Source organism: Meriones unguiculatus, chromosome 5 (assembly GCF_030254825.1).
Source record: "Meriones unguiculatus strain TT.TT164.6M chromosome 5, Bangor_MerUng_6.1, whole genome shotgun sequence".
Taxonomy (NCBI): domain Eukaryota; kingdom Metazoa; phylum Chordata; class Mammalia; order Rodentia; family Muridae; genus Meriones; species Meriones unguiculatus.
The window spans coordinates 119,037,105-119,065,093 of NC_083353.1; the positions used below are offsets into that span (position 1 = coordinate 119,037,105).

Genomic DNA, 27,989 nt, shown 5'->3' on the forward strand with positions numbered 1-27,989 from the left:
GGTGTCAGCACATGTATGTGCAGGTGCCTCAGGCCAGAACATATCAGATTCCTTGACAATGGAGTTACAAGAAGTTGTGAGGTGCTAAACATGGGTGCTGGGGTTCTGACCCTGGTCCTTATGACTGGGCAGAAGACTATATTAACCAGGACTGGAGTTGCAGATAATTGTGATCTGCTGGAAATCAAACCAGGATCTCTGTGAGAGCAGCCAGTATTCTTTGTAAGAGCCATAATTAACCTGTCAGCCCCACTTACCCAAGGACAAGATTATTTCCTGGAATGCTGGGAGTTGTAGTTCAAATACCAAGCTACATGTTTTGACTGCCCCAAACGGGTTTGTTTACACTCGATGTACTTGCTAGGCTGTAGAGGTTGGAGATACGTAGGGATGAATTTTGTCAGGATGTATGCTTGACCCTGATTGGACCTGATGAAATATGCAATGACTTATGGGATTTGCCTTTTTAAGCCCCTGTAAAACATGACTCCTGGCCAGTCCCTGGGAAGTCAGGGGTCAACTTGGCCAGTATTTAATTAAAGCTTACTTCAAATTTGGCTCAAAACTGTGGAACTGGTCTTTCTCTATTTTATCTCAGGATTTACGTTGTTAACCACTGAGCCATCTCTCAGCCCTTTTTGTGTATTCACATGCTCACTAACCTCCCAGGCCTTTCTGTTTCTGTTTGGTCCCAGAAATTGTCTAGACAATGTCGTTTCTTAGTTGTCATTTTCTTCTTCTAAACATGCATTCACCTTCTTTAGGAATTCAGAACTTATGAGGACACTGCATTGGCCACATTCCTTCTCGCCTCCTGTTAATACATCTTTAGTGGGAGGAATGGCACCATCCTCATCCATAGGGTTGGTGAGACTATGGAGATCTTTCTTGAGTTCTTTGCCAGTTGTCTGTTTGCTTCAAGGATTCCTTAAGGTGATACCTTCAGCAACTCAGTGTGGTTAAGAAAACCCTCTCCCAACATGCTCAGGAGATAAAACTTTATTCCTTAGCAGTTTGTTCCCTTTTCTGACAGTTCCTTTGTCTCCTGGTGTTTTGATTTGCTTCCAGTCATCCCCTTTCTGGTAATTTTGGTGTGCACTTCCTCTTTTATGTCTCCTTTGCTTAACTCTTTCACAGATAGCTTTTAAAGTTAGTGGTCTTGGTTGTAGAGATGAGTCACTGGTTGTTCTGTGCATGTGAGGGAACATTTTTATTTTTATTTTATTAATCACACTTTATTCCCAAATAAGATTTCCCCCCCCATAAGCCCCCTCCTTCCTCCCCTCCCGATCCCACCCTCCCTCCCCTTTCTTCACGCATGCCCTTCCCCAAGTCCACTGATAGGGGAGGTCCTCCTCTCCTTCCTTCTGATCTTAGTCTATCAGATCACATCAGAAGTGGCTGCATTGTCATCTTCTGTGGCCTGGTAAGACTGCTTTCCCCTCAGGGTGAGGTGATCAAAGAGCAGGCCAATCAGATTGTGTCGGAGGCAGTCCCTCTTCCCATTATTATGTAACCCACTTAGACACTAAACTGCCATAGATTACATTTTCGCAGGGGTTCTAGGTTATCTCCATGGTACTTAGTTGGAGTATGGGTCTCTGGGAAGACTCCTGTGTTCAAATTTTCTCGTTCTGTTGCTCTCCTTGTGGGGTTCCTGTCCTCTCCAGATCTTACTATTTCCCACTTCTTACATAAGATTTCATGCATGAGTGAACATTTTTAAATGAGGGGTCTTTGCCCTTGTGTGGGGAAGGAGCATAAATTGCCCTTTAAAGCTGCTTGCAAGATGAAGAATTAGTGCATTGGCTTTCAATTTTGGCAGCTGAATAAGGTGTCATGTAGTGGTGATGAGAATCCACTTCTGATCGTCACTTGCTCTTTATTGAGCTTTCTCTTGACTCACGTTATTGCAAAGACTGGACTGTTTAGCCTTTTTGAGCCAGACCTCAGTTCCACTGGTAGCTGACGTTAGTCTTGAATTGTAAATCCTTCCACATCTACCCCCAAGAACAACTGGGATTACAGACCCAATATAGCATCTCTAGTTCCCCCTCTACCCAGTTCCTTAAACTTCCCAAACAGTTAAGATGGATTTATATGAGCCCTAAGTGAGTCTACAGGTGGATTTTCAGAGCAGAAGAGCTAAGATTCGGCCCTTCTCATAGGCTGGGGCTCAGATGAACTCTTCTTATACGCCAGTCAACACGTGGAACCTAGTTTCCTATGCCTCTCCTCAGAACTAAGAATGTTACATTACTGAAGCAGCATGGATGTAGGATAAGTTAGCACTGTCACCAAGTAACAACTAATTGACATTAGTAAAACACTTCTTGTACTACAAAATGGAACAACATGGTAGAAGATTTTGAAGAATCAATCTGAACTGACCAAAAAGCCTCCTCCCCAGGACTGGCTCTCATAGTGTTACCATATTGATGGGGTTCCTTTTCTCTGCCACTTACAGCAAAGGGCAGGTAAATGTTCAGCATGACAGGTGTGGGGGAAAGGCTCAATTAGAGCAAACAGGTGCAGACAGAATCAGGGCAAGGAAACACACACATAAAAAAAGCCTTCACAAGGTAGAGTGAAGTTGAAGCCCAGCACAGACTCTCATTCTGGGCTGTTTGTTTTAATTTGGTTGTTTCCTTTGAAGGTTCTTCATCCAGGAATATAAAATTTGGCTTTGAGCAGTTTGAAAAAAATACAGGGTAGCTGACTGACGCTTGTGCGTCATTCAAGTAGTTTCTTTTTGCAGCACATAGATCATCAGAGATAAAGAACTGCCAAATGAAGAGCATACATGACTGTGGGCTGCCCAAGCCCAGCTGCTACACATGCAGTACAACTCTTACACCTAAGGCCCAGGGGAAATTGCAGAAGGGTCTGAAAGACTATAAAAGCCGGAGGCCCAGGTTGTCCACTGTTAGTACCCAAGGATATACATGGAACCTATCTATGAAATCATTACAATATGGTTGCCTGAACAAGACCCACACAATGACAAACCCAGTTGACACGCCAATGGGAACAGGGAAAATTAACATGGTCTCACTACTGGCAGAAAAACTACACATGCTTAGTGGCTACTGGGGTGTATGGATGGAAAATCGGTTTCTTTCAGGCATGAACTCCTACACACATTGTCCAATCCTAAGCTGTCAGCCCTGGGCATGTGCATATGATCAATGCTGAATGGATTCGGGTAGTTATATGCAGACACACACACACACATCTATAGTAATAAGTAGATCATGAATTTGGGAGGGACACAGAGAGAGACAGAGACAGAGAACAACCAACCTTTTAGGGCTCTTCCTGCAAAGCCAGCTCAAAGCCAGTACCTACAACATGGTGGAAGGACAGAATCAACTGTACATGTTCTCTGACCTCCACACACACTGTGGCATGTGCACACACAAACTAAAGATTTTCTTTTGTTGTCTCTGCTTCTGATTTTGACAAAAAAGAGGGACCATTGACATGGCTCAGCATGTAAGGGTGCATGCCACCAAAATCCTAGAAACCACATGTCAAAGGAGGGGAATGATCCTCTTAATTTTCACTTGTATCAGCACTCACATGCAAGCTTACAAATAAACCTTGAGAAATTATCTTTTAGTGACTGGCTGAAGGCCTACATGAGATTAGGCCAGATAATGTCCTGAGGACACACAGGCAGTTGTTGGGGGAGAAAGAATTTCCTCAGTCCCTTAAAAATTACTGGCAAGTTGCCAGTTTTCCTAACACCAATACTAATAACCAAATGGAATTCAAAATATCACACACACACATACCACAAGAAAAAAAGAATGTAGGTTTAAAAGAGGAAGGGGATCAGCAGATATGGGCATATGTAAAACACACATAAAAAAAACAAAACTGCAGCCAGGGTTGTGATGACACAAGCCCGTAATCCCAGCACTCAGAGAGGCAGAGACAGGGTCTCTGAGAGTTCAAGGGCAGTCTTGTCTACAAAGAGTCCAGGACAGCCAAGGCTACATAGAAAAGCCCTGTTTCAAAAGAAAACCAAAAAACACACATAAAAACCCAAACAACACCCAACCTGTAGTCTATGTGATCATACACAAACACAATACTCAAATACCATCCTGACTAATTATTCTTTTTATTAAGCCCAAAGAGCTGTTCAAGGAACAGCTCAGCAGCTAGCCTGGCTGAAGCCAACAGGGAGACACATATTTCCATGTTTTGGACCAAACTACCTACTTGGATGTGTGGAAATATGCTGAGATGGTACCTAGAAAGCAAACTTTCCTGCTGGTGAGGATCAGAGAATACAGACTCTGTAGGGCAGGCAGAAGAGCAGAGTTCAGCATGCAGAACTGGATAGAAACCCTACTGTCTTTTTGATCTGTTATGGCTACCCCCTACAGCCGGGTATGGGGAAGAGGACTGCAGTGTCTAGCTGGCACGGAGTGCTTCAGGGTGCTGCAGATAGCACAATTAATCCAACTGTGGGATCCATCACCCAGCTCATGGAAAACATTCATCTCAGACACTTTTCTTTTTCTACCCACCAAAAACTGTTTGTACATGCTTTATACATGTATATTTTCATTCTCTTATGTTCAAGAGCTGACCCTGTTGCCGTTCTATCTCCCATCTCTTACTGGCACTTTGGCCCACTTGGATTCATCTTAATCCCACGACTCACTCTACTTAAGCACTGGGTAAAGCAAGGGTCCATGTAAAAGGAAAAGTTTCCCTATGAAAATGAGACTTACACCACCAAAATATTTAGAGGGAACCTTTTCTTGTCACTCTCACCCAATTCAGCCTCAGAACTATTCACAGGGCATTTACCTTGTCAGAGGTCAAGACAAGGGTCTAGGCACTGTTCCGCTTTAGTTGAAGGCTTCGGGCATGCAGGGTCTGAGTGAACGAACAGCCAGACTACTGTGCACACATAGGACATAGCAGTTTGGTGTCAAAAACCTCAGGCATTACATTAACGAGTTTTTCCTAAGTCTACAGTAAATGAACAGTAGATCGGGAACTGTCTACCTTGTCAAGGCTATCCAGCTGTCGCTCAGTTGACTGGTCAGGAAATCCAGCCAGCCACGCCTCATGCCTACCCACTCCCTACCAGAAATGAACTTATCTCTAAGTTGCACATTTCAAAGACACCCACCCACTTCCTATGCTCTCAACCTCACGACAAAACATACGACACACAAACTCATCTGTGTTTGGCTCAGCATCTAACATTAAACCAGTGACCATGTGAGAAAAATACACAATACAGGAAAATATGAGACTCCAGAGATGCTGGTAAGAGTACAGGCAGGCTGTGGGGCTGAAGAGAGCCCGGGTTCAATTCCCAGTACTGACATGGCAGCTCACATTGTTGTACCTCCAGTTCCAGGGGATCCGATATCCTCACATTACCTGCTGGCAAAACAGCAATGCACATTTAAACAAGAGCAACAGGCTGACCCTCCAGAGGACCACTCTGATTCCCAGTACCCAGCCACCTGTAACTCCTGTACTTCCAGGAGATGTAACATCCCCTTCAGGCCTCTAAAAGCACCAGGCGCTCAGGTGGCACACCAACATACACACAGGCAAAACACCCAGACACACCGACAAAAGAAAAGGAAAAAAAAATACAGTAGTTACGTAGCTTTTCCTTTGAAGGTAAAAATTTTATTTTTTGAGGAACTTGTTACTGCACATTTCAGAGAGAGCTAGGTTAAGAAAGCAAAAATGTTCTCCCCTCATCCTAGGAATAAATAAGGGCATAAAATTTCTTCTTAAATCATGACACTTGGAAGTTTAGCACCAGCATCCAAAATGAACAACAAAGGAAAAAGAGCATTTACTATATATTTCAGATTTCTTTGGTTGGGGCAATCCCCATGTGGTATTAATATTTCTTCTTTTAATTCATATTACCAAAACAGTAAAAACCAGGAAAAAAATATAAAGCTAGTGGTTGCTGAAACTGGGGAGGCCGCTCTCCTGCACCTGTGCAGGTTCCCGGGATGCAGCCTGATGGACACGTGCTGACTCATTCCCTCTGCAGTTGTTGGTTTCGTAGAGAACAGCAGTAAACATTCTAATGTCCCAATCTTGGTTCGTCTTCCATTTTATTGCTTAGATGTTTCTTTGGTGTTGCTAAGGTCGTGGGTGTGCTTTTTGCCTTGTTTTTGAATGGTCATTAATTCTTAAGGTCACCTGGAAGAAATGAAAATCAAACTTAGCAAGTTAGCAAGAGTGATAGGCAATGATCAACCGTTAAGTGACAAACGGGCAAAGATTACTTTTAGGTAATTTGAAAGTAGAAAGAGGGGACTGCCAGGCCTGTATGCTCTCAGCCTAACTGTTCACAGCTGAGTGGGTCAGTGTAGATCCTGAAAGAGGACTGTGTCCATTCTGCCTACAGAAGCAAGGAATGGTGCTGCCAACCAGCACAGCAGTGTGCCCTACAGGACAGCAACTCCAACCCCAGAGCACTGCACAGGGAAGCTCATTACAAACCCAAAATCGCACTGTCAAAAAACAGCACCGGCAGAGTAGGTTTTATAGTGCCCAAGGGCAGCAAGAGATAAATACATAAAAACCTGTTAGAAGAGTGGCAGGTAAAAACCCGGTGGGAATGAGCCAGGTATGGTAGCACATGACTGTCATTCCAACACTCAAGCCAACGTTTAAGACTACACAGTGAGTTGTAGGCCACCTGGAGTTACAGAATGAACCCTCGTCTGTCTGTCGTTCCCAATCAAAAAAAAAAGCACAGAACCAAAATCATGTATGGGATAAACTCTTGAGCCTGACCCTCTGACAGGTGCATCTCCCTGGCTGTACTTCAGTCTACACAAATAGCATTGACAAGATCTTTGGCAAGGCAGAGAAAAGGGCTGTTCTTCTCCATTCCCCATTCAAGCCCTCCTATGACAGCCCTAGTCATCAGTTTGCTCTCCAAACAGCACTGGGTGTCAATGCACCATATAAACTGCTCAATCCCTAGTCCCCATGTAGGCCAGAACTGCAGAGGCACACCCACAAGACAAGTAATGCTGTTTAAAAGAATGGCAAAAACCAACACAGATGCTTCAGGTAACACTTGACAAAAATGTCAAGAACCAGAACAGCACTGGGTTTTCCTAAGTGTCACTGCTGGGGGAAATGGCTCAGTAAAGGGCCTGCCACACAACCATGGGGACAAGTGAGATTCCCAGCACTCACAGGATATGGGTAGCAGTGGTCTGTCTGCAACCCCAGTGTCCCATAGGAGATAGGGAGGATCTCTGGACCTCGCCAACCAGCCAGTCTAACCAATGGGCTAAGTGAGACCATGTCTCAACAAGGTTAAGATGGAGAACAAGAGGAAAAAGCAAGCTCCGCTCACTATACAAATAAGCTTTCTGAGTTCCACTCCCAGATCCTATGGTCAAAACAACTGACTACTCAAAGTTGTCCCCCAACCTCCACGCATATGGCAGGCACATGCACCCAAATCCACACAGGTAAGTCAACAAAGGGTATCTACAAAAAGTGGCAGGCATTACACCTGTCTCCCTATTTATACCGCACTTACACAAACAGGGTCAAATCCCAAATACACTGAGCAGCCACCTATGCCCTTCAGCCTCCCGGGTGCAGTGGAGACCAGGAAGGGGCATAGTTGAAGCACAGGGGTGCCCCTGAGAGTACAAGGCTCACCCTGCTGGTGGTGAAGGTGCCCGGGAGCCAGGGTCACTCGGCACTGCTCTGCTCAGTGGCGGGAGCGGGGTTCTCAGTTGGTGCTTCACCTGCCTTGGTCTGAAACAGAGCAAAACCACAAGTAAAATGCTTCAGAGGACTGAGTAGCCTTCAAGGGTAACATGCCTCAGAAGTGAATTTCCTCTAGAAAGAAAGACAGCAAGGCAGGTTTTCACTTCTCTTTTATGCGTGAGTCAGAAATTAAGTGGCTGCTAGTTGGCCAATAAAATACCTTCCTCCCTAGAGTCCAGAGCACAGAACTGCTCACTCACCAGGGCTTTCTCCTCTATCAACTGTTGTCCTTCACCCACAGCTCCCAACCCCTGCTCCAGTTATTTCCTCCAGAGACTGTTAAACTCCAGCTCATGTTACAGGCAGAGAACATTCTCTACAGATGGATCCTGAGCAAAATGTTGTGCTTGTTAAGTGTTCAGTTTCACACCCAGAAGACCATAAAGACTACGAAGAAAGATGGCACAATTAAGAAGGATCTGGGGCGTGTCCCTCCTGGCTGCAGGTCTCACCTCTTTGCCATCTTGTGAAACAGCATTCAGGGGACGGGGGCGGCGCCGATAGTTGTAGGGGCGTCGAAACCCACGGCGGGCAGACTGCTGGTTTGGACCATTGGCCCCTTGCTGGTTCTCCTTATCCTCAGCCTCTCCAATGGCAGGGGCAGGTCGTGGGCGAGCAGGTCCCCTAGACAGGGCACAGAAGCTACATGAGAACACATGGCCCAGCTGAAGGCAATGTGCGGGCTGACGGGTGGTGCGGGGGGGGGGGGGTGTGTGGAGTGGGTTGCCTGTGTGCGTGCGTGTGTGTGTGGGGGGGGGGGGTCCCCAAGGACATGGGATTAGTTTACTATTGACTCAAGTGATATATTGAATCATCCATAGACCAGACCAGCGGATGAGGTTTTGGTGAAAAACCTTATTCCTCCATTATTTTCTCCTTCACTTATTTATATATTTTTAGGAAAACAAAGTAAATACATAGGGTCCTACCAGGCACTTTGATATGCGCCAAGGAAAATGGGGAAAGAAGCCTGGCTCAGGATGTAGCTTCTATAAAAGATAGAAGAGACCAAAGCTTTTGGTCTCAAAAGAGACCAAAGCTGTGAGACTCCTTAGCAAGGAGTCATTAACCATTACCGCTAAAACTGGAATCAACCATGTAAGGAAGGTCCTTTTTAATAAATCCCTATTGCTAAATTGGCTAACATGTTCAACCAGTAAAACACATGCAAATGTTCCAGAGGCTGAGAGCTGGAGCAGTTCTCTGACAGCGAAGTCTCAGACAGGGGTGGAGCAACACGTAAGACACAGCATCCAGAAGGCCATTTGTTCCCGTCACCTCAAGGGTGAGAAGGAACGGGCAAAAGCCTCTGTGATGAAACGTCCATGGTTGAGACGACTCTGTGGGTAAGAGCAGCTGTCCTCCCCAGAACCGGTGAGAGAGATGTGCCCTCCGTCTTCCCTGTACACGCTGGGGCACACGCACACACACTTAAGGATGAAGACAAAACAGCCACCCAAGGCATCTAAGGGTTCAGGAAGTCGAGACAAACAGGGAATAGCAAGAGACAAAGCACATTAAAATGGCCCACCCTTCACCGAAAGTAATGTCAGTGATTCCCATAGCCAGGATGTTCTGCGGGCATCACAGTATCACAGACTGGTAAGAACTTTAAGCTGAACAGATAGTCTGTGATACTGTGATGCCCGCAGAACATCCTGGCTATCTGTTCAGCTTAAAGTTCTTACCAGTGAAAACTCCACCCATTTTTGTTTTGTGAGACAAGGTCTCAATGTTTAGCCCTGGCTGGCCCGGAACTCAGAAATACACCTCCCCCACCTCCAGCTTTGAATGATCTCTTTAACTGTCTAAGGTACAGACCTGGTGGACCCAGCAGAGCCCAGAAACATGCCAAAGGACATAGAGCCACTCAACTCCAACTCTTCATGGGCCTTATGTTCCAGAGCCAGATTTCAACAGCCCCAACTGACTACCTTAATGATTAGAATGTTTTACTATCTCAATTTCCCTCTATTTCTGGCACGTTAAGCCGCCCATCAGTTAATTCTTATTTTGTTTAGTTTAGTAAAAATTAAGCTTAAGCTAGACATAGTGTCAAACACCTATAATTCCAGACTTGAGAGGCTAGGAGGTTGAGCAATGAGGACTTCAAGTTAGGTGCCAACCTGCAACACATAATAAACATGAAGCAAGACTTGGCTACACAGTAAGACCCTGTGTCAAAACAGGAAAGAAGTAAAAAGTAAATTTATGTGACGTAAAGCTGCAGGCCACGGGCTTCCCCCAGTGAAAGGGAGAGCAGCATTCTGGCTATAAAGAGAGCACCTCAGCCTGTGTGAAGCCCCGGGCGTCATGCTCACCACACACAAACAAATGCTCAGGGTTGTGATCAGAGCTACCGTGGCTTCCCACAATAAAGACAGCCAGGAAGCAGACCCACAGTGCCCTCGTCCACTCTGCTGCCCCTCACAACACCTGTGGCAAACACTCCTACCTGCGGAACCTCGGGCGGTAAGTCGGATTCCGATGAACCTGGAGCTGTCCTCCCTCGGGGACTCCGTCCTTCATCTCTCCAATCTCACCAGCCTAGAGAGGGCAACAACAGCTGGAAATGAGCCCGGACACAAGGCAAGGAGGGTCAAAGCACACAGAAAACTGGCTTTAAAAAGTAAATCTGAGTCAGGAGCTTTGTTACCCAGCCCGAGGCTCCAGGAACAGCAGCCTGCTACTCACTGGTTATTTTTATGAATGACAGGAGAGGAAGGAAAACATTCCTTTTTTAATTTCCTTTCCCCTTCCTTGGCACAGAGCACCTAGCTTTTCCCACATTAAAATCTGACGCTTTCAATACTGAGAAGAGGGCTTGGGCTATAGCCCAGCAGGCACTGCTCTCATACAGCATGTGAAAGAACTGGTCCCCAGCACCAAAACCAAAATAACTTATTTATAATAAAAGGAAACACCAAATGCACTGACGCATTAACTTACAGTGGTTTCCCATCCACACCACTGTTGTCACAGTTCATTCCATGCTTACCCACAGCCAGAGGTAGCTGAGCATAGCCTTGGAGGAGGAGTTAAGAATTGGGTTTTTGGGTTCAACTCATTACTGACAAATCTTAAACATACCTTTACCTATAGCCCTTCCCTGTAGCTTGTTTTCACCTGCTTACGTCTAGCGTAAAAGCTAAAAGCATTGTTTCTTGGGGGGGGCGCTGTGAAGACAAGGTATTGCAATGCAGCCATGGCTAGCCTGAAATGTGAGATCCTTGTGCCTCTGTCTACCAAGTGCTAGAATTACATTTGTGCAGCCACTTCCCCTGCTACCCCTCACCCCCAGTTTAAAGCCTCTTAGGCTGGCCTGTCTCTAAGACTTCTGACCTGGGTTTGCACCTGGAGACCCACATCATGAAGAGAGCACTCGTTCAGCAAAGTGCTTGCCCTGTATATTGGAGGACTTGAATCTGGATTACTAGTACTCGTGTAAAAAGCCAGGCATGCATCTGTAATCCCGGAACTGGGAGGCAGAGACAGGCAGATCCCTGGAATTCACTGGCTAATGAGTTTCACTGAAAGAGTCTGCCTCAAAAATAAGAGGGGGCCAGAGAGATGGCTCAGAGGTTAAGGGCACTGGCTGCTATTCCAGAGTTCCTGGGTTCAGTTTCCAGCAACCACACAGTAGCCCACAATCACCTGTAACTTCAGAACTCCAATTCTACAGGTTCTAATGTCCTATTCTGGTCTCCAAGGGCATCAGGCATGCATACAAATCAATCATACACTCAAGCAAAAGAATCTCCTCCCTCAAAAACACACACACAATAGCAGCAGAAATAATGATAACAATAATAATGTAGAGTCATTGACTTCTGACACCCACACACATACATTCACAAAACAATTACCCACCCCAGCCTGGCATGGTGGCACAAGCCTGCAACCCCAGTACTCAGAGGACTGAGGCAGGAGGATCACCATGAGTCCAAGATCAATATAGGCTACATGAGACCCTGTCTCAAAAAAAAAAAAAAAAATTTCCTTGCTTCTCCTTAGAGCCAAATAGCATCCTTCACCTCTTCAGGAAAAAGGGACCATGAGCATTTCCACTCAACGCAAGGCCCACTAGCCGTCTTATAGATTCACTGTATTTCACTCTGGATGAGGGAGGGCTTCATGTTCTAATCACAACATGTCTGTTCTCATCACATGAAGCAAACTAACCCCATCTGCCTCTACTCTACCTCTGATTGAGGCGGGTAAGCCTCTTGAGACCACGGCTGTGTCTTTCCTTTAGAAACAATCACAGACAGAAGCGCTGCACACCCCTCAGGCTGCATTATAGTTCACCACGTGCCAACGGCCCTTCAGCAAGGTCTACTCAGAATCCTGTGTTAAATTTCTTTCTTTAAGCTAGGATGTTTCATCATTCTTGGATTTCATGATCTGAACTCCTAAACGTGGGTTACAGTACACTGAATTCATGTTCCCGACAGGAAAGCCACAAGCAGCAGAATAAGCTACTTTTCTCCCACCCTGTAAGGTGGCATAACACTGACGACATTCACCCTGGAGGATGGTGACAATCTCTAGCTAATTCTTTGTATTGAAGTCCCTTTACAGCCTGCAAATGTCTATTCCTCAAATGTTTCATATGTCCATGTATTTACTTATGACTGTATGGGCTTGTGGGTTTCGGTTTTATTCAGCGAGCCATAATCCTGCTACATTCATTACTGGCCAATAAGAACTCTGCATGCTATGGCTTACAGCCTCTTGACAAGTCTCCAACATTCTTTAGAGTACTTCCTGCCTTTTTGGCACAGAATGTTCAAGGCTTATACCAGTATTTTCTCTGACCCAGCTCAGAAAGTAAACGTTTCTAGAAAGGGGCTTTTTCTGTCTAAGAACCGCACCCAGAAACAAACAACTAGGGATGTGGCGTGCTGAGCACTGCTAGGGTTTCCCCGCTTTGGGGTCTGTAAGCAGTACACTCATAGAACATAAACATGCAGACAGACATGTTCCATGTGTATGTCTACCTCAATCTGTCTCTCCTAACTGATTTAGCAGTTAAGTTCTTTATATGTTAAGTAAGGGCCAAGTGAGGCCAGAGGCAACTCAGCACCCAAAAGCTGAATCAATTAAATATCTTGCCATGATCCCACACTTCACTAGCTACAGAAAACCCAACCCTATCACTATCACCCATCAGGAGCATCAAATAACACAGTCTCTCTTGCCCCTCTGCCACATTTAAACTTTTCCTCACTGTCATTGTCCTCTGAGGTACCAAATCTGACCAGCACCGTCTTGACTTGTTGACTGTCTCCTACAGTTTGGCCACCAAGTGTGGATAACTTCATGATGCTTTTTCTTTGCTCAGATGCCCATCCTGGCTTCGTCATATTTACAGCAAGACAAAGGTCCTTGCTGAGCTTTCGCAGCAGTTACCATTCTACTCACATAAGCCTGCAATAATATCCGGACCACATCACCACCAAAGGAGATTGGCAGAAAAGTCACTGATTTATTATCTTTGTGTTTGGTTTCCTTCTTTCTTCTTCTTCTTTTTGCCCCCCAAGATGGGACTGTTTTTATACCCTTGGCTGCCTTGGAACGCACTCTGAAGACCAAGCTGGCCTCAGCCTCGGGTGTGGAACACCATGGCCAGCTGGGCGTGGGTCCTCGTAGCCCACCATGTTTGAAACTGCATCTTCTGTTGTTGGTTGCTGTGGTGGTCAGACTGGCTGGCCTGCAAGCTTTTGGAGTTTCTCCTGTGTCTGTCCCCAATCTTGCTGAAGGTGAGAGCTGGCACTGCATATACACACCGCTATGCAAAACTTCACGTGGTTCCTGGGGAGCTGAGCCCATGCTTGTGTGGCAAGTGCTTCGAGAACCACTGTCCCAGTCACCAAAGGTGCTAATTTTTAAAACACTCAAGTAGGATGGATTTCAAACATCCGCCAGCCGGCAGGTCCCACAGTGCTACTTCCTCCTCACATCAGTTATTCTCCTAAGAAGCTTCGGGGGCTCTCCCTTGCAAACGCACATACATAATCATCACACTTGGAAATGGAGACCATTTGGCTGCTGATATACGACCTGAAGCATCACACAAATACCATGCTGCACATCACTTCCCATGCTGGCCGGCTCCTGCTCCATGAAACCTCACTCTGCAGTAGGGCTCCAAACCTTTCCTATCTGAACTTGAGGAGTTTTTAACTTGACTTTGTAAATTAATTTACAACAATGACCCCAAAGCTGCCTAGCTACATGTAAGAAAGCTCTACCAAGTATTCTGTTCGAGCTGTTGAACTGGCTTAAGGAGACTTAGTAACTACTTGCCAACACAATGCAGTAGTATGCATGAAAGACTCTGGTGGAAAAGTTGCTGCAGACGCCTAACATGGGTTTTGTTTCCAAGGTGGAACAGCTATGGTCAGCATGCGTTCCAAACAACCACAAGCAGTTATGTGCTGCCAAGAATAAGCAAGCCTCAAGAGAATCAGCAAGTCACAGGATACTCTTTCTACGACATTAAGGAATCATTTTACGCCAATCTTTAGTGTGAGCTATACTCTTTCTAAAGACATGTAAAAACAAAAACAAAAGCAAAAACAGTGGTTTCGGGAATTATGCCTTATACATGCCAAATAGTACGATTACCCCAGGAAGACACTGCTAACATGAAATAACAAGTGTTACAATCTGGCTGACTGCTCTTGCTTTCATTTCCTAGAAGCCTTAGTGTTGCCCTGAAGATGCCTACTATGCCTCACGTACCCAGTGTCTCCATATATCTGACACTGCTTGTTATTTTTAGCACATTTGTCAGGGGCAGCTGTTGAAGAGTTAGAAGGGGAAAAACAAGAAGCCTTGCAGAAACAACAGTCATGCATGATGGGAATGGGAGGAGTGTTGCAAGAGATTGAACATAATGTTCAGTCAAAACATTTCGGGGGGGGGGCATGGGTGAGGGTTTGAAGCCCAAGGACACTAAGGAGCAAAGAGCTGTGGCTAGTGATAAATAAGGACCCGATTCCATGCTCCCTGGGAATTGAAATCCTGGTGTAAAGCTTATTAACATATTCACAAAGGCTCTACTCATTTCCAGCACTCAGCAATCTCCACTCTGGTAGCTCAGCAGACAAACAGCTCTCATCTAACGTGGTACTTCACGTTTTCCACCCTACATTGTGCTCCACCCTTCTGTTTCATAGAACATTCTAGTAAAGGTATTCAATGCCTCCATTTAACAAGTGACCTTCATTTCTCTAAAACTTGATTTCCCCCAAATTTGAAATGACCAGTAGCAGAAGCAGGATTAAAATTTAAGCCCTTTTGAGATCAGAGTCCAAGTTCTTACACATACTCATTTGTCTCAGTAGCTAGCTCATGCTGGCCCTGAACTTGGGCTCCTCCTGCCTCAGCATGCATCACCATGCCTGGCTTGTTTTCCTCACCCATCTACAAACTAGACCCTACCCACTGCCCCATATGATATGCATGGCTCACAATGTACTTCCAAAAATGTGTTCACAAGTGCTCTGAACAGGCAGAGCAGGCCTTGCCTCAGCTTTGGTAGCATTGGAAGCTGCAAGCAATGTGTTACTTCCGGTAGCTGGAGTTGAAGGAGGAGGAGGAGGAGAAGGAGGAGGCAGAGAAGGACGAAGGGTGAGGACTGCTGAGGAGGAGTCTCAGGTGCATTTTACCTGCATTCTGTTGGGATGGGGAAAGACCCGTGAGCGACGGTCAAAGGTCTGTCCCACGTGGTAAGGCGGGAAACGCCGCTGCCGGTATGGAGGGCGATACTGGGGGCGGCGCAGCTGATTCCTGGCCCCAGAGAACTGCCCATCTGTGGCAGGGGGCTCAAATCCTTCACTGCTGCCGCTCCCTTCCTCCTCCTCCTCCCCAGCGTACTAGCGAAGCAAAGAAACAGAGTTTCAGAAGAAGTTACAGCGAGGCAAGAACCAAAGAATACCACTTAGGATGGCTATCACCAGGAAACACCCCAACTCCCAGAGCAGTGACCCATTCGTTGTACAGACACAACGCAGGTAGCCCAGATGATCAAGTGACTGGGATAAACTACATGGAAATTAAAGTAGATCTATGCAGATATCATACCAAGCGGCAGAAATGTCATACCAAGCGGCAGAGAAGCAACAGCAGTCACTCTATTAACAAACTAACAGCACTGAATCAGCAGAACAGCAGTGTTAACACTGTTTGGCCCCTTTTCAGTGTCTCTCCCAAATTTACCCAGTGGGAAAAGTCAAGAACTGCCAGTAAATAAATAAACAAACAAACAAAATAAAACAAACAAACAAACAAAAAAAAACACTTCATGATGTCGTCAGGAGATCTGACCTAGGCAGCACGCTTTAGGGCAGTTGGGTTTAAGGCAAAGCATTCCCCACAATTCCACTAAGGCGTTCATCCCTCACCAGCTTACGGTGGATCTTCTATGCTACAATGACATGCTGTCTCTCAAAGGACCAAACACACAAGACGGAAGACTCAGACCAGCCTCTATTAAACCGTACAGCAGAGGCGCGCCATGGCGCAGTGCAATGCCAGTCTTCTCGCCCAATCTGTACAGGATTTTTAACTGAAATGCTTTATCAGTATGCAATGAGTTATTCTAAATTAATTTTAAGTTCTAACTTCTAATATAATAGCAGTATCATACCATCAATGATTTTGAGATTCTTAATACCACCTAAGCCTAAAAGTGAATTCAAAAAGCGTGAGGGCATCTTTCCTTTTTAACAATTAGAAATATGGTTTAATTGCATTTTAATAGCAGTAAAGTACTACTATTTCTAAATATAGAACATAAAAGGGGATTAATTACTGACTCATTTTTCCTGATTTTTTTAAAATTTCAACAAAACAAGCAAACATTTCTGAAAAACTCAAATCTCACTTTAAATATGAAATGACAAAGCCGGTCTTACAAGAACTACCTGCAATTTTTTAAAGTGAATTGAAAACTGATAAGCTAGTGACCAGTCTCTCTTAGGAGAGTGGGTTACTTAAGCTTCAGAGCCTCCACACCAAACCCACACACTCAACTAGACTCCCCACACAACTGGTTTGGTCTAACTTCACAAATCAACAACACACTGTTCTCTGAGGGACTGGAGCTGTATCCCAGCCCTCGTTTTTTTTACTTTCCATTTTGAGACAGGGTCTCACTAAGTTACTCAAGCTGGCCTTTAACTCACTCTGTAGCCCAAACAGGGCTTGCACTTGCGATCCTCCTGCCTCAGCCTCCCGAGTAGCTGGGATTACAGACCTGCGCCACCAGGCCTGGCTCATTCTACTCTTTATAAAACCTGTATGAATAAATGATTCACAGTTATGTAAAGATATATTTTGCATAGAAAATATTCACCACATAATTTCTGAAGGCATTATCTCTTAAGCTCATGCAGCTAAATCTTTCATAAAGACCTTTATGAAAAACCATCACAACAGTAACACCATTGCTGACCATACTTGAGTCAGTACAATGGAAGAAGGACCTTTCCAGCTTGGGGGTGGGGGGGAGGGGGCAGGGGAAAGAATCTTCAAGAAAACTCTTTACGGAGGGTTTTGACTACCTTTTACTTCTAAAGTGACCTAAACATCAAACTGATCAGAAACGTGACTGAACTTGAGGAAACTGCCCATGCCTGCCCTGCCCCTCAAAGACAAGCAGTGCATGTATGTGCTCCTGTCTGTGTGTGCATCCATGTGGAGGCTTTCTCAATCATTCTCTGCTGGACTTTCTTGAGACAGGGTCTCTCACCAAACACGGAGCTCAAGGATTCAGCTAGGCTAACTGGATGAGCTACAGGGATCCAGCAGAGACACCCGCAACCCCGTGGGTGCTGGAACCATGTTTGTATGGCAGGTACTTTACTGACCGAGCCTTTCCCCCAGCCCTCATGAAATTTCTTTTTAAACCAAATATAAGTAAAAGAGTAAGAAAAATATAAACAGATGAAATATAAGGGATGCAAGAAAATCAGCACGGGACAGGAGTAGAGGACAGGTGAAAAGAAAAGAGGCACATCTATTAAAGCAGAGCAAAGCCGTCTGTATTATTTTTCTTTGTAGCGCTGACTGGCCTGGAACTTACAGGTCTGCCTGCTTCAGCCTCCCGAGTGCTGAGCCAGCATTACTAGCTAGTATGAAGATATTTCATTCTTTTTGAGACTTTTTTCTAAGTTTCTCTTTGTATAAATCAGGTGACTTCCCTGCTGTACTCAGAGTTCCCTGACTACTAAGTCTATGGTGCTGGCACCAAGTTCTACTTCCACAAACACCAAAAATATAGACTATTATACTACCATACCTACATAATTCAAATCTAGCAAGGTGCTCATGACCACAACTGAGTTCATGTTTACCTTGAAAATACTCCTTTAAACTGAGCCTAAGAATGTTCCAGCCAGATTCACCTGAAAATGCTTTCCCCTGGACTGAGATTAATCCAAACAACCAAAAATCTGTAATTTCCAGTTCTTTACAAGAGAATAAAATGCTTTCTCATAGAAAGTAGCCCTTCAACCAAGGCAAGTTCCTCAACACCCTTTCTTGCCAATCAAAGGTAGACTTTCAGGAAAACAGGTTGCCCAGCTGTGATGGGAACCCCAAGCCTGGTGCCAGTGAATAGCACATTGGGGATCCGGCCAAAGGAAGAGAACACCTTTAGACAACTTGACACCTTAATTAAATCTGGTTATAACTGAATGTCTGTGACTTGCCACCAAGCCCACCCTAAAATGATACAGCATCTGACTGGCAACTTGCCAATGGGACCAGTAACAGTGAAAAAATTCTGGGCATTAAAAGTTCTCCTTCAAAAAATGAACACATGCAGTATCTCCAGGACATGGAACCTTCAAACACAGTATTTATCTGCTCCTATGCTCACTCAGTTTTAAATATGAGAACATTTGCAATCAATAATCAGGGACTCAGACAACATACATTACGAGGAGGCCCACGGCGCCTGCCATAGTAGCCGCGTCTGTACCGGCGCCGGTCAGCAGCATAGCGACTCCCTTCCACGGGGACTCCATCTGGACCGGTCACATTTGCCGCTTCAGCACCCTGAGGGAGAAGAAAACACAGTCTCCAAATTTAAAAGGCACTAAGGAGCCTCCTCCAGTAACAGTTACTGTGTTAAGATGCCCTACTGTGATCTCAGACACATGAGAGGCGCCACTCCCTCGACTGGTCAGCCAAGCTTAGGGGCAGTGTATAACCTCAGAGAACATGAACAAATGAATACGCTTAAATGAAAGACAGCCCAGATTCTACAAAACCTCTTAGCACGTGCTGAAACTTGTGGTGCCCCAAGGTAGCACCAGAATCCTGACTGGTCAGCTCCATCTGCTCTGACCAGCTCTGCGTTACTGCTTAGTGAGCTTGGCAGAAACAGGGAAGAAAAGGCCCTTGACTTAGGAAGTCTCCACACAATCCTCCCTTTCCCTGTTATATTTTTGACACCAAACTAAGAGCTCTTTTTTCTACCCCCAAGTGCTAGGGACTGAAGGTAAGGAATCAAGTATAATAGGCAGCAAACATTCTAACACTGAATTACATCCCTAGGCACCACCAAATTCACCTGCAACAAACCTGGGTGGAAAAGCCCCACTTCTTTGAGCTATGGAGTAGTCTAGGGGCCAGGAAAGTTGAGCCTGGCTTGGCTGGGAACGTCAACCACTTTTTCCTTAGTGTGCAGCTGGGTTCGGAAGTCTACCAGGATCTGGCTAGTATGAATCCCGGCTATCAAGCCCTGCTGTTTCCCAAAGTCATCCTGCATACCTGCCTGGAGCCATGATCTGGCCAGTGTGAGATCACAGACAAGAATACCTACTAGGAAGCTTTGTCTCCTAGGTCCCTTAGAGCAACCTATACAAGGAATAGGGTGCGTACACTACCCAGGAGGCTGCTGTCCGCAGACACTGCACACCAGTATCCACTAGGGGAGGAACCTGGTCGGCTTAATTGGCTGCAGTCAAACTTTTAGGGCGGGGATGAGGGAGGGTGCACTTTTGAGACAGAACTTTGCTGTTTATCATAGACTGGCCCTAAACTTGCAAAATTCCTCCTTCCTCGGCTTTTCCAGTGCCGAGATCACAGGCCGGTATGCCATGCCTGGTTTCTGCGGTGCCGGGGACTGAACCATGGATTTCCCAAATGTTAAGCATACACTTTACTAACTGGGCTACACGCCTGGTCCAAGACGGTCCTGGGTCCAAAATAAAATACATCGCAGACTTTGAGAAACTAGCCTTCATCCCAGGGTTCCTTTACTAAACAAGAAACTAAAATATATACCATACTGAATATTTATAAGGGTGTCCAATAAAAATATTTCTGCTTCTACTTCCTCCTCATAAAATTTTTAAATACTACTACTTCACAGAGGCTGAAAAGCCACTTATTATGCGATAAAAGTATGCGCCAGCACACTCTGACACTATCTGCTTCTCACCTTTTCTCCTTCAACCACATCAAACTCTACAGTCTCTCCATCCCCCACACTGCGCAGATACTTGCGTGGATTGTTCTTCTTGATGGCCGTCTGTCAAGGAAACAGAAAACTCCATTGGAGGGGTATTCCAACACTGAGATGTGCTCATCAATTTCACGCTAGCCAGAGTGCTATATATGTGCTTTCTTTAAAAAAGTAAAGCCTCCACCCTTCCGTTAAGCTGCATCTCAAATCAACACCCCACAACACGGTGCACGTTTCTTTCCTGGTTTGGAGCATGCTTCAAAATGTGTATCTGCACGTGGTAAAGAGACAGCCACCACATGCTCCTGATGCTGCACCCTATCACCCAGTCAAGACACTGTTATTATCAAGCCAAGAGACTCCTGGTGTTCTAGCTATACCTCCTTCCACCAAGGCGAACATGCCTACGTGAGACCTTATGTAGACACACAAGCACAGTTTGGGTACAAAGGTTTTGTATGAAAGAGAAACTTTTGACCTCCGAAGCTTTTCCACGTGGCAGGCTGCAGTGATGGCTCAGCAGTTGTGAGCATACACGGCTCTTGGAAGGACTTGAGATGGGCTCTGCACCCACTATATGTGGCTGTTTGCAACTGCAGAGGATCTGCTGCCCTCTTCTGGTCTCCACAGGCACTGCACTCATGTGCACATTCCTGCCCTCCCCCCACCACATAAATAAAAGAGTATTTTTTTTTTTAAAGTCAGTGTGGCTGGGATAGTGATGCATGCCTCCAATGCTCACATTTGGAAGTAGAAGGAGAATTAGGTGCTCAACACTAGAGTCTTTCTCACAAGGAAAGATGTGCTGAGTAGCTCATGTTTGAAATTACCAACACTTGGGAAGATGAGGCAGGAGGGTCATTAGGACCTCGAGGCCAAACTGGGCAACAAGAAGTTCAAGACCAGTGTCTTGCCTCATAAAGATAGATGAATAAAAGTGATTTTAAAAAAGAAATAAAATATCAGTGAGATAAATGTTTGTGTCCATAAGTACTATAACATAATAAAACAAGATCACTTCGGGAATGGTAACACACAAGTGCCTTCTATCAGCTATCCCACTTTATGAAGAAACGTGAGGTGGTGACTTACCTGAGGCCTTAAAGCTAAGAGGATGCAATGGAGGTAGAAGACCCCTGTTCCTACACAGTATCTGGAGTCCTCAGCATTCCCCACCTCACATGCCACCATCATTAGAACTGAAGAAGAAGCCACTCTACTCTGGGCATCTGCCCCTATATCATCCGCTTAAGAAAAGGCCCTTTCTCTTTCAAATACAGGAAGAGAAGAATCCTCAACAAATTTCCACTCCCCTGCCTGGCATCCCTAAACAGTTAAAGGACTGCGGAGTGTCTATGGAAGTAGGTCAACCCTATTTTATAAAGCGATTAGACATGTGTAATCCAGCCTTCCTCTGCTCTGAGGAGGAGGGAGAGAAGAGGGGGGAAAAAGTGAGCCAACAGGGCAGACCTCACCCACTCCAGAAGGAGGCAGCTCGGGACAGGATGTATGTGCACACAGCATGAGCATTTAGCCAGTCCAAAAACACAGCCCCTCCCTGCCGGCTCGTTCTCTTTTTCCTGTTAAACTGGGCAGGCCTCAACACACTGATGTGACTCACTCCACAACCTCATGGGCCTGGAATCGGGTCATTAGCTCACAGGCTAGGAGGTCGGCCACCAGCATGAAAACTCCTTTCTCCCAGCAGTCACCGAACAGGGTGCTTTTCCCAAAGGTCACTAACCTCCATATGTTAGAGCGACACTCGCTTCTCAGTCTGCTAGGACTTTAAAAGTCACTGTACCCTAACAAATCTACTCCAAGTATCTGGGTACAGCAGAAATGCATCCCGCACAGGGCAGACATATGAAGGATGGAAAATACAGCCACAGAGGTCTTTAGATGTGGCTATCCCCCTTTGCCAAACTCCAGCCCAACACAAACAAACCCAAACACAAGGGAGCAAGAACAGCACAGCAGCCTCGCAGGTCAGTGTGCCACTGCCACGATTTTTCAACAAGACACTGAAAACGCCATGTCTCTTTGAGAATGAACATACATTCCGTTTGCTCCATTTTCTCAAACAGAAGGAAACTGGCAGGGGTGGGACTTGGGCGTGTGCTAGACAGACATGTCTCCGTCAACAGGACTGTCTAAGGGAGGGAAGCTTTCTCAGGTCTGAGACACACATCTAATCCTCCTGTTCTGGGTGCCGTTCACAAATCAAAAGGAGTTTTACCCAAAACCAGCTCAGGCAAAAGCCAGGCTGGCTCCAGCCAAGCACCAAAGAGAGCCACGCCGCCAGACCAGTGGGCAGGTTTTTGGGTTTTTCCGCTTTGTTTTGTTTGCTAAGGACTCAGAGGCTTTAAAAAGCAGAAAATGGTTTAACTGAAAATATAAGTTTAAAACTGAAAAGAAACAACCCAAATGCCTGCAAACAGTTATATAAGGGGACAGAATGGTTTATCTGCCACACTTACTAACAATGCTGAACTAAGCTCTCATTCCAAAATCAACCAAGGGAGCTGGGGATGCTGCAGTCATTTGCTGGACACACGGTCAACATAACTAACGCCGCTAGCCTCCCTCTTACCTGGTGTACAAACACATCTTCTTTGGTGTCATTTCTGTTGGGAGGCAGGAAAAAAAGAAAGAAAAAAAGAAAACACAACTCACTATTAAAGGGTCTGAACATTCAGGGAAGCTTCAAAGAACGAATGTATTATGAGCAGATACCTCAAGACCTAAAAAAGACAACCTTTTAAATCGTTTGTCTTTTCAAAACATGTCTCAAATCAATTCCCGTAAGCCCCACCTCTCCCAGATGCCCCTCTGCTCCTCCAATGTGGAGATCCAAGCATTGGATTCCACATGCACAGAAACACCCCTGTACTCTCATGTCTTTTTCAATCACATGCTATGTAATCAGAGCCCTAAATTTTCCTCCCAGCAAAAGCAAGACAGTCAAAAGGACAGGGCACAGCTGTGAACTAGGCTCTCCTTACAGTGAAACTTAAAACAGTCCTCCCACCACCCCACCCTAACCTCCACCCCACCCAGACCGATAAGGAAGAGACTGGAGGAATTGGTTTTAAAAATTAAGGAAAAAGAAAACAGTCAGCGCTCTGTAAAATACACCCCCCTGTCTCCAAGCAGCCTGTGGTTACCTCCATTCCCATATGGTAACAAGTCACCATGGTTTAAACACTGGTTTCCCCACAGGACTTGGACCAGACCAGGGCTGGGCTTACAGAACCAGCTCAGTTACTCACTAGTGTGTGACCTTAAGGAGAGTTGCTTAACCAGGCTCTCTTTTCTCCATCTGTGAAATTGCGGATGGGGACTACGTAAAATTCTTCCCATTTCTGACTGTAGTTTTAATCTGTTCTAAAGAGTATATGAATGCTCTAAAAATGTGTCCATGATCAACAGCTTAGAAGTCTCAAATGTGTACAGCTCATTAATAAAGCGGGACAATGGATTTGTAACTGCTATTGCTACAAAGTGGGTGCAAGACATACAGACACATACCGGTTTATAAATCCATATCCATTTCTGACGTTGAACCATTTGACAGTGCCAAGGACTTTGGTGGCTAAAACGGGATTAAGCAGATATGTTAGCACCTGACCTACAAAGAGATAAAGCTCCTATCACTAAGGTCTTGATACCATTACACAAAGCCTAAACACCCTTGAGTAAACTATTAATGGCTTGATTCCAAAACAAAACAAAACAAAAGAAAAAAACGTGGAAGAATGTGGAGCTTTGATAGAGACGCTTTTTCAAGCCTGAGCTTTTCTTTCATGCAGACTTTTTACCGAGGTCTCAAGGGTAGCCCTATGCCTGGACAATTCTGTAATAGCCAAAACTGAGAAAGGTGGTTGAAGAAAACTGCCAATAAAGACTCAATTTCAAGGGAGAGGCATCTGCATATGTCTATAAACCCAGCACCCAAACCCAGGAGATGACAGCAGGAAGATCAGGAGTCTCCAGCCAACGTGGGCTAAAGACCATCCTTAAAAACAAAATCTAAAACAAAAAAGGCCCTGGAAGTTCCGAGGGCCGGGGCCTTGGCTCAGGGGTATAGTACTTCGCATTCATTCAAGAGGCAACAGGTGTGAATCTCATATCCTAACCAAACCAACTAGGTAAGAAGAAACACAACACATTTCAGTTACTGACCCAGACACAGGAAGACCCACAGAGAAAGTACAGAGAGCTGTGCCACCTCATCATTTTCATACTTTGAAATATTAGGCAAGCTTTAATAAGCAACACAGTAACTCCTTCTTAATAACAAACTGACAAAGATATAAAGAAACTTGTCTGGCAGCCAAATGAAGGCTGGAGTGATAACAGAATGGATTCTGTCTCCCCCCAGTGCTGCACTTATCATTAAGACATGGCACAGCAGGCCCATTTCACACCAAAGTGTTTACCTGCCGAGAAGGAGAATCATGACATTCTCTACCGTCAGCTCACGACTGTTTATACCCTCTGTCATGAGCAGGATAGTTTCTCTACAGTGCCTCACCTGAGAATTCATTAAGAATCTAAATTTTGCAGATACATGTTATCTCAAAGTATTCCAAATGTGACTTCTGGGATCAATGGTGAGTGTCAAATTTATGATCTCTAAGAAATGGATAGGTCTAAGCCCAGGAAATGCACAAAACAGTCACCAGGACTCAAAAGTTCAGGAGTGATCAAGGCAGAGCCCGGCTCTCAGTGAGGAGATGCTATTCTAAGCGTGGCGCAGGGAGGGTTTGCGGAAGCCTCTGGGCTTTCTTTGAAAAACTATCCAGTCTTTAGCCTAAAGCCAATCAATTTAGGCTGCACAGCAAATGAGAAATATAAATATTTCAAGTGTCAAGTACAGAAGAGACCATGTGTGGATAAACAGTATGGCCTCTAGATAAGGATTCCACACGAGAGGATTTTGAGTTGATTTCAAAAACTCTGGACCTACACGAAGGCTCTGAAAGAGACTGAGCGAAGGGCAAGCTGAGTGGCAGTGAACACCTGTAAGCCCTTAGGAAGTGGAGGCAGGCAGGACGGTAAAGAGTTAAAGGTTCTCCTTTTACTACAGAATGAGGCCAAGGCCAACCTGGGCTACTTCCTGAGACCAGCCTGGAGAAATAAAAGTGCAAAACCAAAACAAATACAGAAAGGAGAGGGAGAAAGGCAATGATAGCAGCACAAGGGGAAAGATGAGAAAGATTCTCAGGTCTGTTTTTCAAGGCTGAAGGTGTTTCTGAAAGTTGTACAAATATTTCCAAGGACTTCATATAACCAACTTCCTTCAAACCTTTAATACTATAAACATATTCAAGGACACAACAAGGAGCTGGTAGGGTTAAGCCTCTCCGGTTCTTTCTTTTACTGAGGTAAACCTGTTTTCCCTAGCGGACTACATAGCACAAACCAAAGTTAAGGCCCCTTTGCAAAGACCAGAATGAGAGCATCCAAGATATCCATTTCAGTCAGCCCTGGGTCCAGAACATTTTGGGTATCCATGTGTCTGCTTGGCACAGGAGACGGCAGACCACGCCGGACAAAGACAAACAGTGCTGAAGTGTCAGGTGGAAGGCTTGCCCTTCATTTTGACAGTCTGGACTTTTGAGTGGAAGAATGAAAGCAGTCAAAGTCATCACCAGGGATCTTGCAGAAACAGAACTAACCGTTGCAGATTGCGGAAATTAACCTTCATATACTTCACCCTTCTCCAAAGATATTATCTACTTCTTTCCTTATCTCAGAAGTGCAAGGATCAAGTAAAAACCTGTAGGATTCCATCTGCCCCTCAGTAAGCTATCATTAAGAACCTGCTTTGGAGAGCAACACGGGTTCTTTCATTTTGTGTGGAAGTGGTCCAAGCAACAAACATCTGGTGGAAAGTGCCACAATGCAACACTCACAAGACCTTTAAGGAACTTTTTAGGGCTGGGGGAGGGGAGCGGGGGGCGGGGAAAGGCACGTAATTTGGCAGGCACCGAGTTTTTAAAGCCTTGGGAAAACAAGAACCGCAGGACTGTCAGGGGTGGGGAACCCCGAAACGGTGTTCTATTTCTTCCACATTATCCCTTCAGCTTTCTTGCTAAATGGGGGAGGAAGCTCAGAGACAGCAGGCGAGCCCAATCGGCCCCACCCAGAAACACTGAACATTTCTGAAGCATCCTACACCATCTGTTAACTTTCCTGTTTCGGAGAGTGAACCACATGCGCACGCATACTCCCTTCGGGGAGCTTATCCACCACCCACCTGCTCCGCAAGCCTGTGGAAGGCCCCACACCGGACGTGAGGAAGACGAGGACACCGAAATAGGCGACAAAACCATCGGCCACCGTGGCGAACCCTCTGATCCCCAAAATCTCCAGTGCCCACCTCGTTTCCCTTCCAGTTACAGGTCCCAAGGTGATCATGTTTTGGACACACGTCCTACTCCGCTTCCGACCAAGTTTTTTTTTTTCCTCCAGTCGCCACACCACGTGCATTCCCACAGTGAGGGGAGAGGGAAATGCGCAGCAATTGGTGGGCACTGGAAGGCTCTTTGATCTATGGGCACAGCCAGTGTAGGGGGGGCCCCGCCCCAAGTTTCCCGGGGCGTTGCAACATCCCTCTGCCGGCATGTGGCTCGCAGGAGCATGGCGGCTGTCCCAATCCCACGAGAAAAGGGCGTCAGGGACGGACACCTGACTCTCCCAGGCCAGGGGGAAAAAAATGACAATAAAGTCTTCCCAACTCACCCCTCCCGTGCGTCCCCGGAGTCTCCCCCACCCCCAAGGAAACGCGCTGCTTTCCAGAGCCACAGCAGAGGCTCCGAGTCCTGGCCCACGTGTCCCCAGCCCGTCCTCATCCGCGTCCATCCTCGCCCACCGCCTCTCCGGGGCTGCACCCGGGGACTCACCGAGAACTTTCTTCTCCGCGTCCTCGCTGCCCGCGGGGGCTGACGAGGCCGGAGCGGGCCCGGGGGCCGCGTCTCCGCCGGGGCTCCCCGCGAGCAGCGCGGCGGGCGCCGGGGCCTGGGGCGCGCCGCCGGCCGCCGGGCTCTTGGGCGCGGGGTCCGGGGGCGCCGCGGCGGGCGCGTCGGCCGCGGCCTGCGGGAGCGTGGTGCCGCCGGTGGTGGCCTCGCCCGCCTCGCTCATGCCGCCTCTCCGCTCTCTCCGGGCACCTCGGTGGCGGTTGGCGGCGGTTAGCGCGGTGGCGGTCGCGGCGGCCGGCTCGCTCTCGGGGAGGCCGGTGCGGATCGCGCGGCGCGGCGGCGGGCGGCGGCTCGAGGGCGGGGGACGCGCGCGCTCGCGGTCTCGCTGGGTCTCCCGGCCCCGAAGATGGCCCCGCGCAAGTGCTCGCGGGCGGCGGGCGGGCAGGCGGGCGCGGGGCGGGGAAAGGGAGGGTGGGGAAAGCCGCCGGGGATGCTCATTAGCATTTAAAGGCGCCCACGGTACTCCGCGGGGCTCCCGGAGCTGGTGGGTCTGGGGACGCGGGCACCCGGGCGGGGTCCCCTCCACAACACGTCGTTCACTTGAGCCTGCTTCTTGGAGAGGTAGAGTGGAGCAACCACACACCGCCTGCAAAAAACCCTTTATATTTGCGCATCCAGCAGACGCCAGAAACTGTCTGGATGCCGCGATTAGGAACTAGAATAACTCGGGAGCGGTGGCTGACTCTCTCCAGTAATACTATACTTAAGGAGGCTGAGGT

At 46.5% G+C, this 27,989-nt stretch overlaps 1 protein-coding gene and 1 non-coding gene across 3 annotated transcripts; both read right to left on the reverse strand.

Moving 5' to 3' along the window:
• Positions 1 to 5,648: 5,648 nt before the first annotated feature.
• Positions 5,649 to 27,639, reverse strand: Ybx3 (Y-box binding protein 3). 2 transcript variants are annotated; one of them, XM_021657132.2, is made up of 10 exons: positions 27,196 to 27,639; positions 23,816 to 23,879; positions 22,878 to 22,911; positions 20,261 to 20,350; positions 18,748 to 18,870; positions 15,477 to 15,683; positions 10,256 to 10,347; positions 8,253 to 8,424; positions 7,690 to 7,788; positions 5,649 to 6,201 (listed from the first exon to the last, which is right to left on the reverse strand). In XM_021657132.2, exons 1-9 carry the CDS (start codon positions 27,431 to 27,433, stop codon positions 7,723 to 7,725), a joined length of 1,086 nt encoding a protein of 361 aa, XP_021512807.1. In that variant the 5' UTR covers positions 27,434 to 27,639; the 3' UTR covers positions 5,649 to 6,201; positions 7,690 to 7,722. The 2 variants fall into 2 exon arrangements, with proteins under 2 accessions (XP_021512807.1, XP_021512808.1); XM_021657133.2 differs by lacking the exon at positions 15,477 to 15,683 and having other exon boundaries at positions 27,196 to 27,636.
• Positions 19,647 to 19,780, reverse strand: LOC132654411 (small nucleolar RNA SNORA70). The gene has a single exon (XR_009592064.1). It is a non-coding gene; the product is annotated as a small nucleolar RNA SNORA70 (small nucleolar RNA).
• Positions 27,640 to 27,989: the final 350 nt, after the last annotated feature.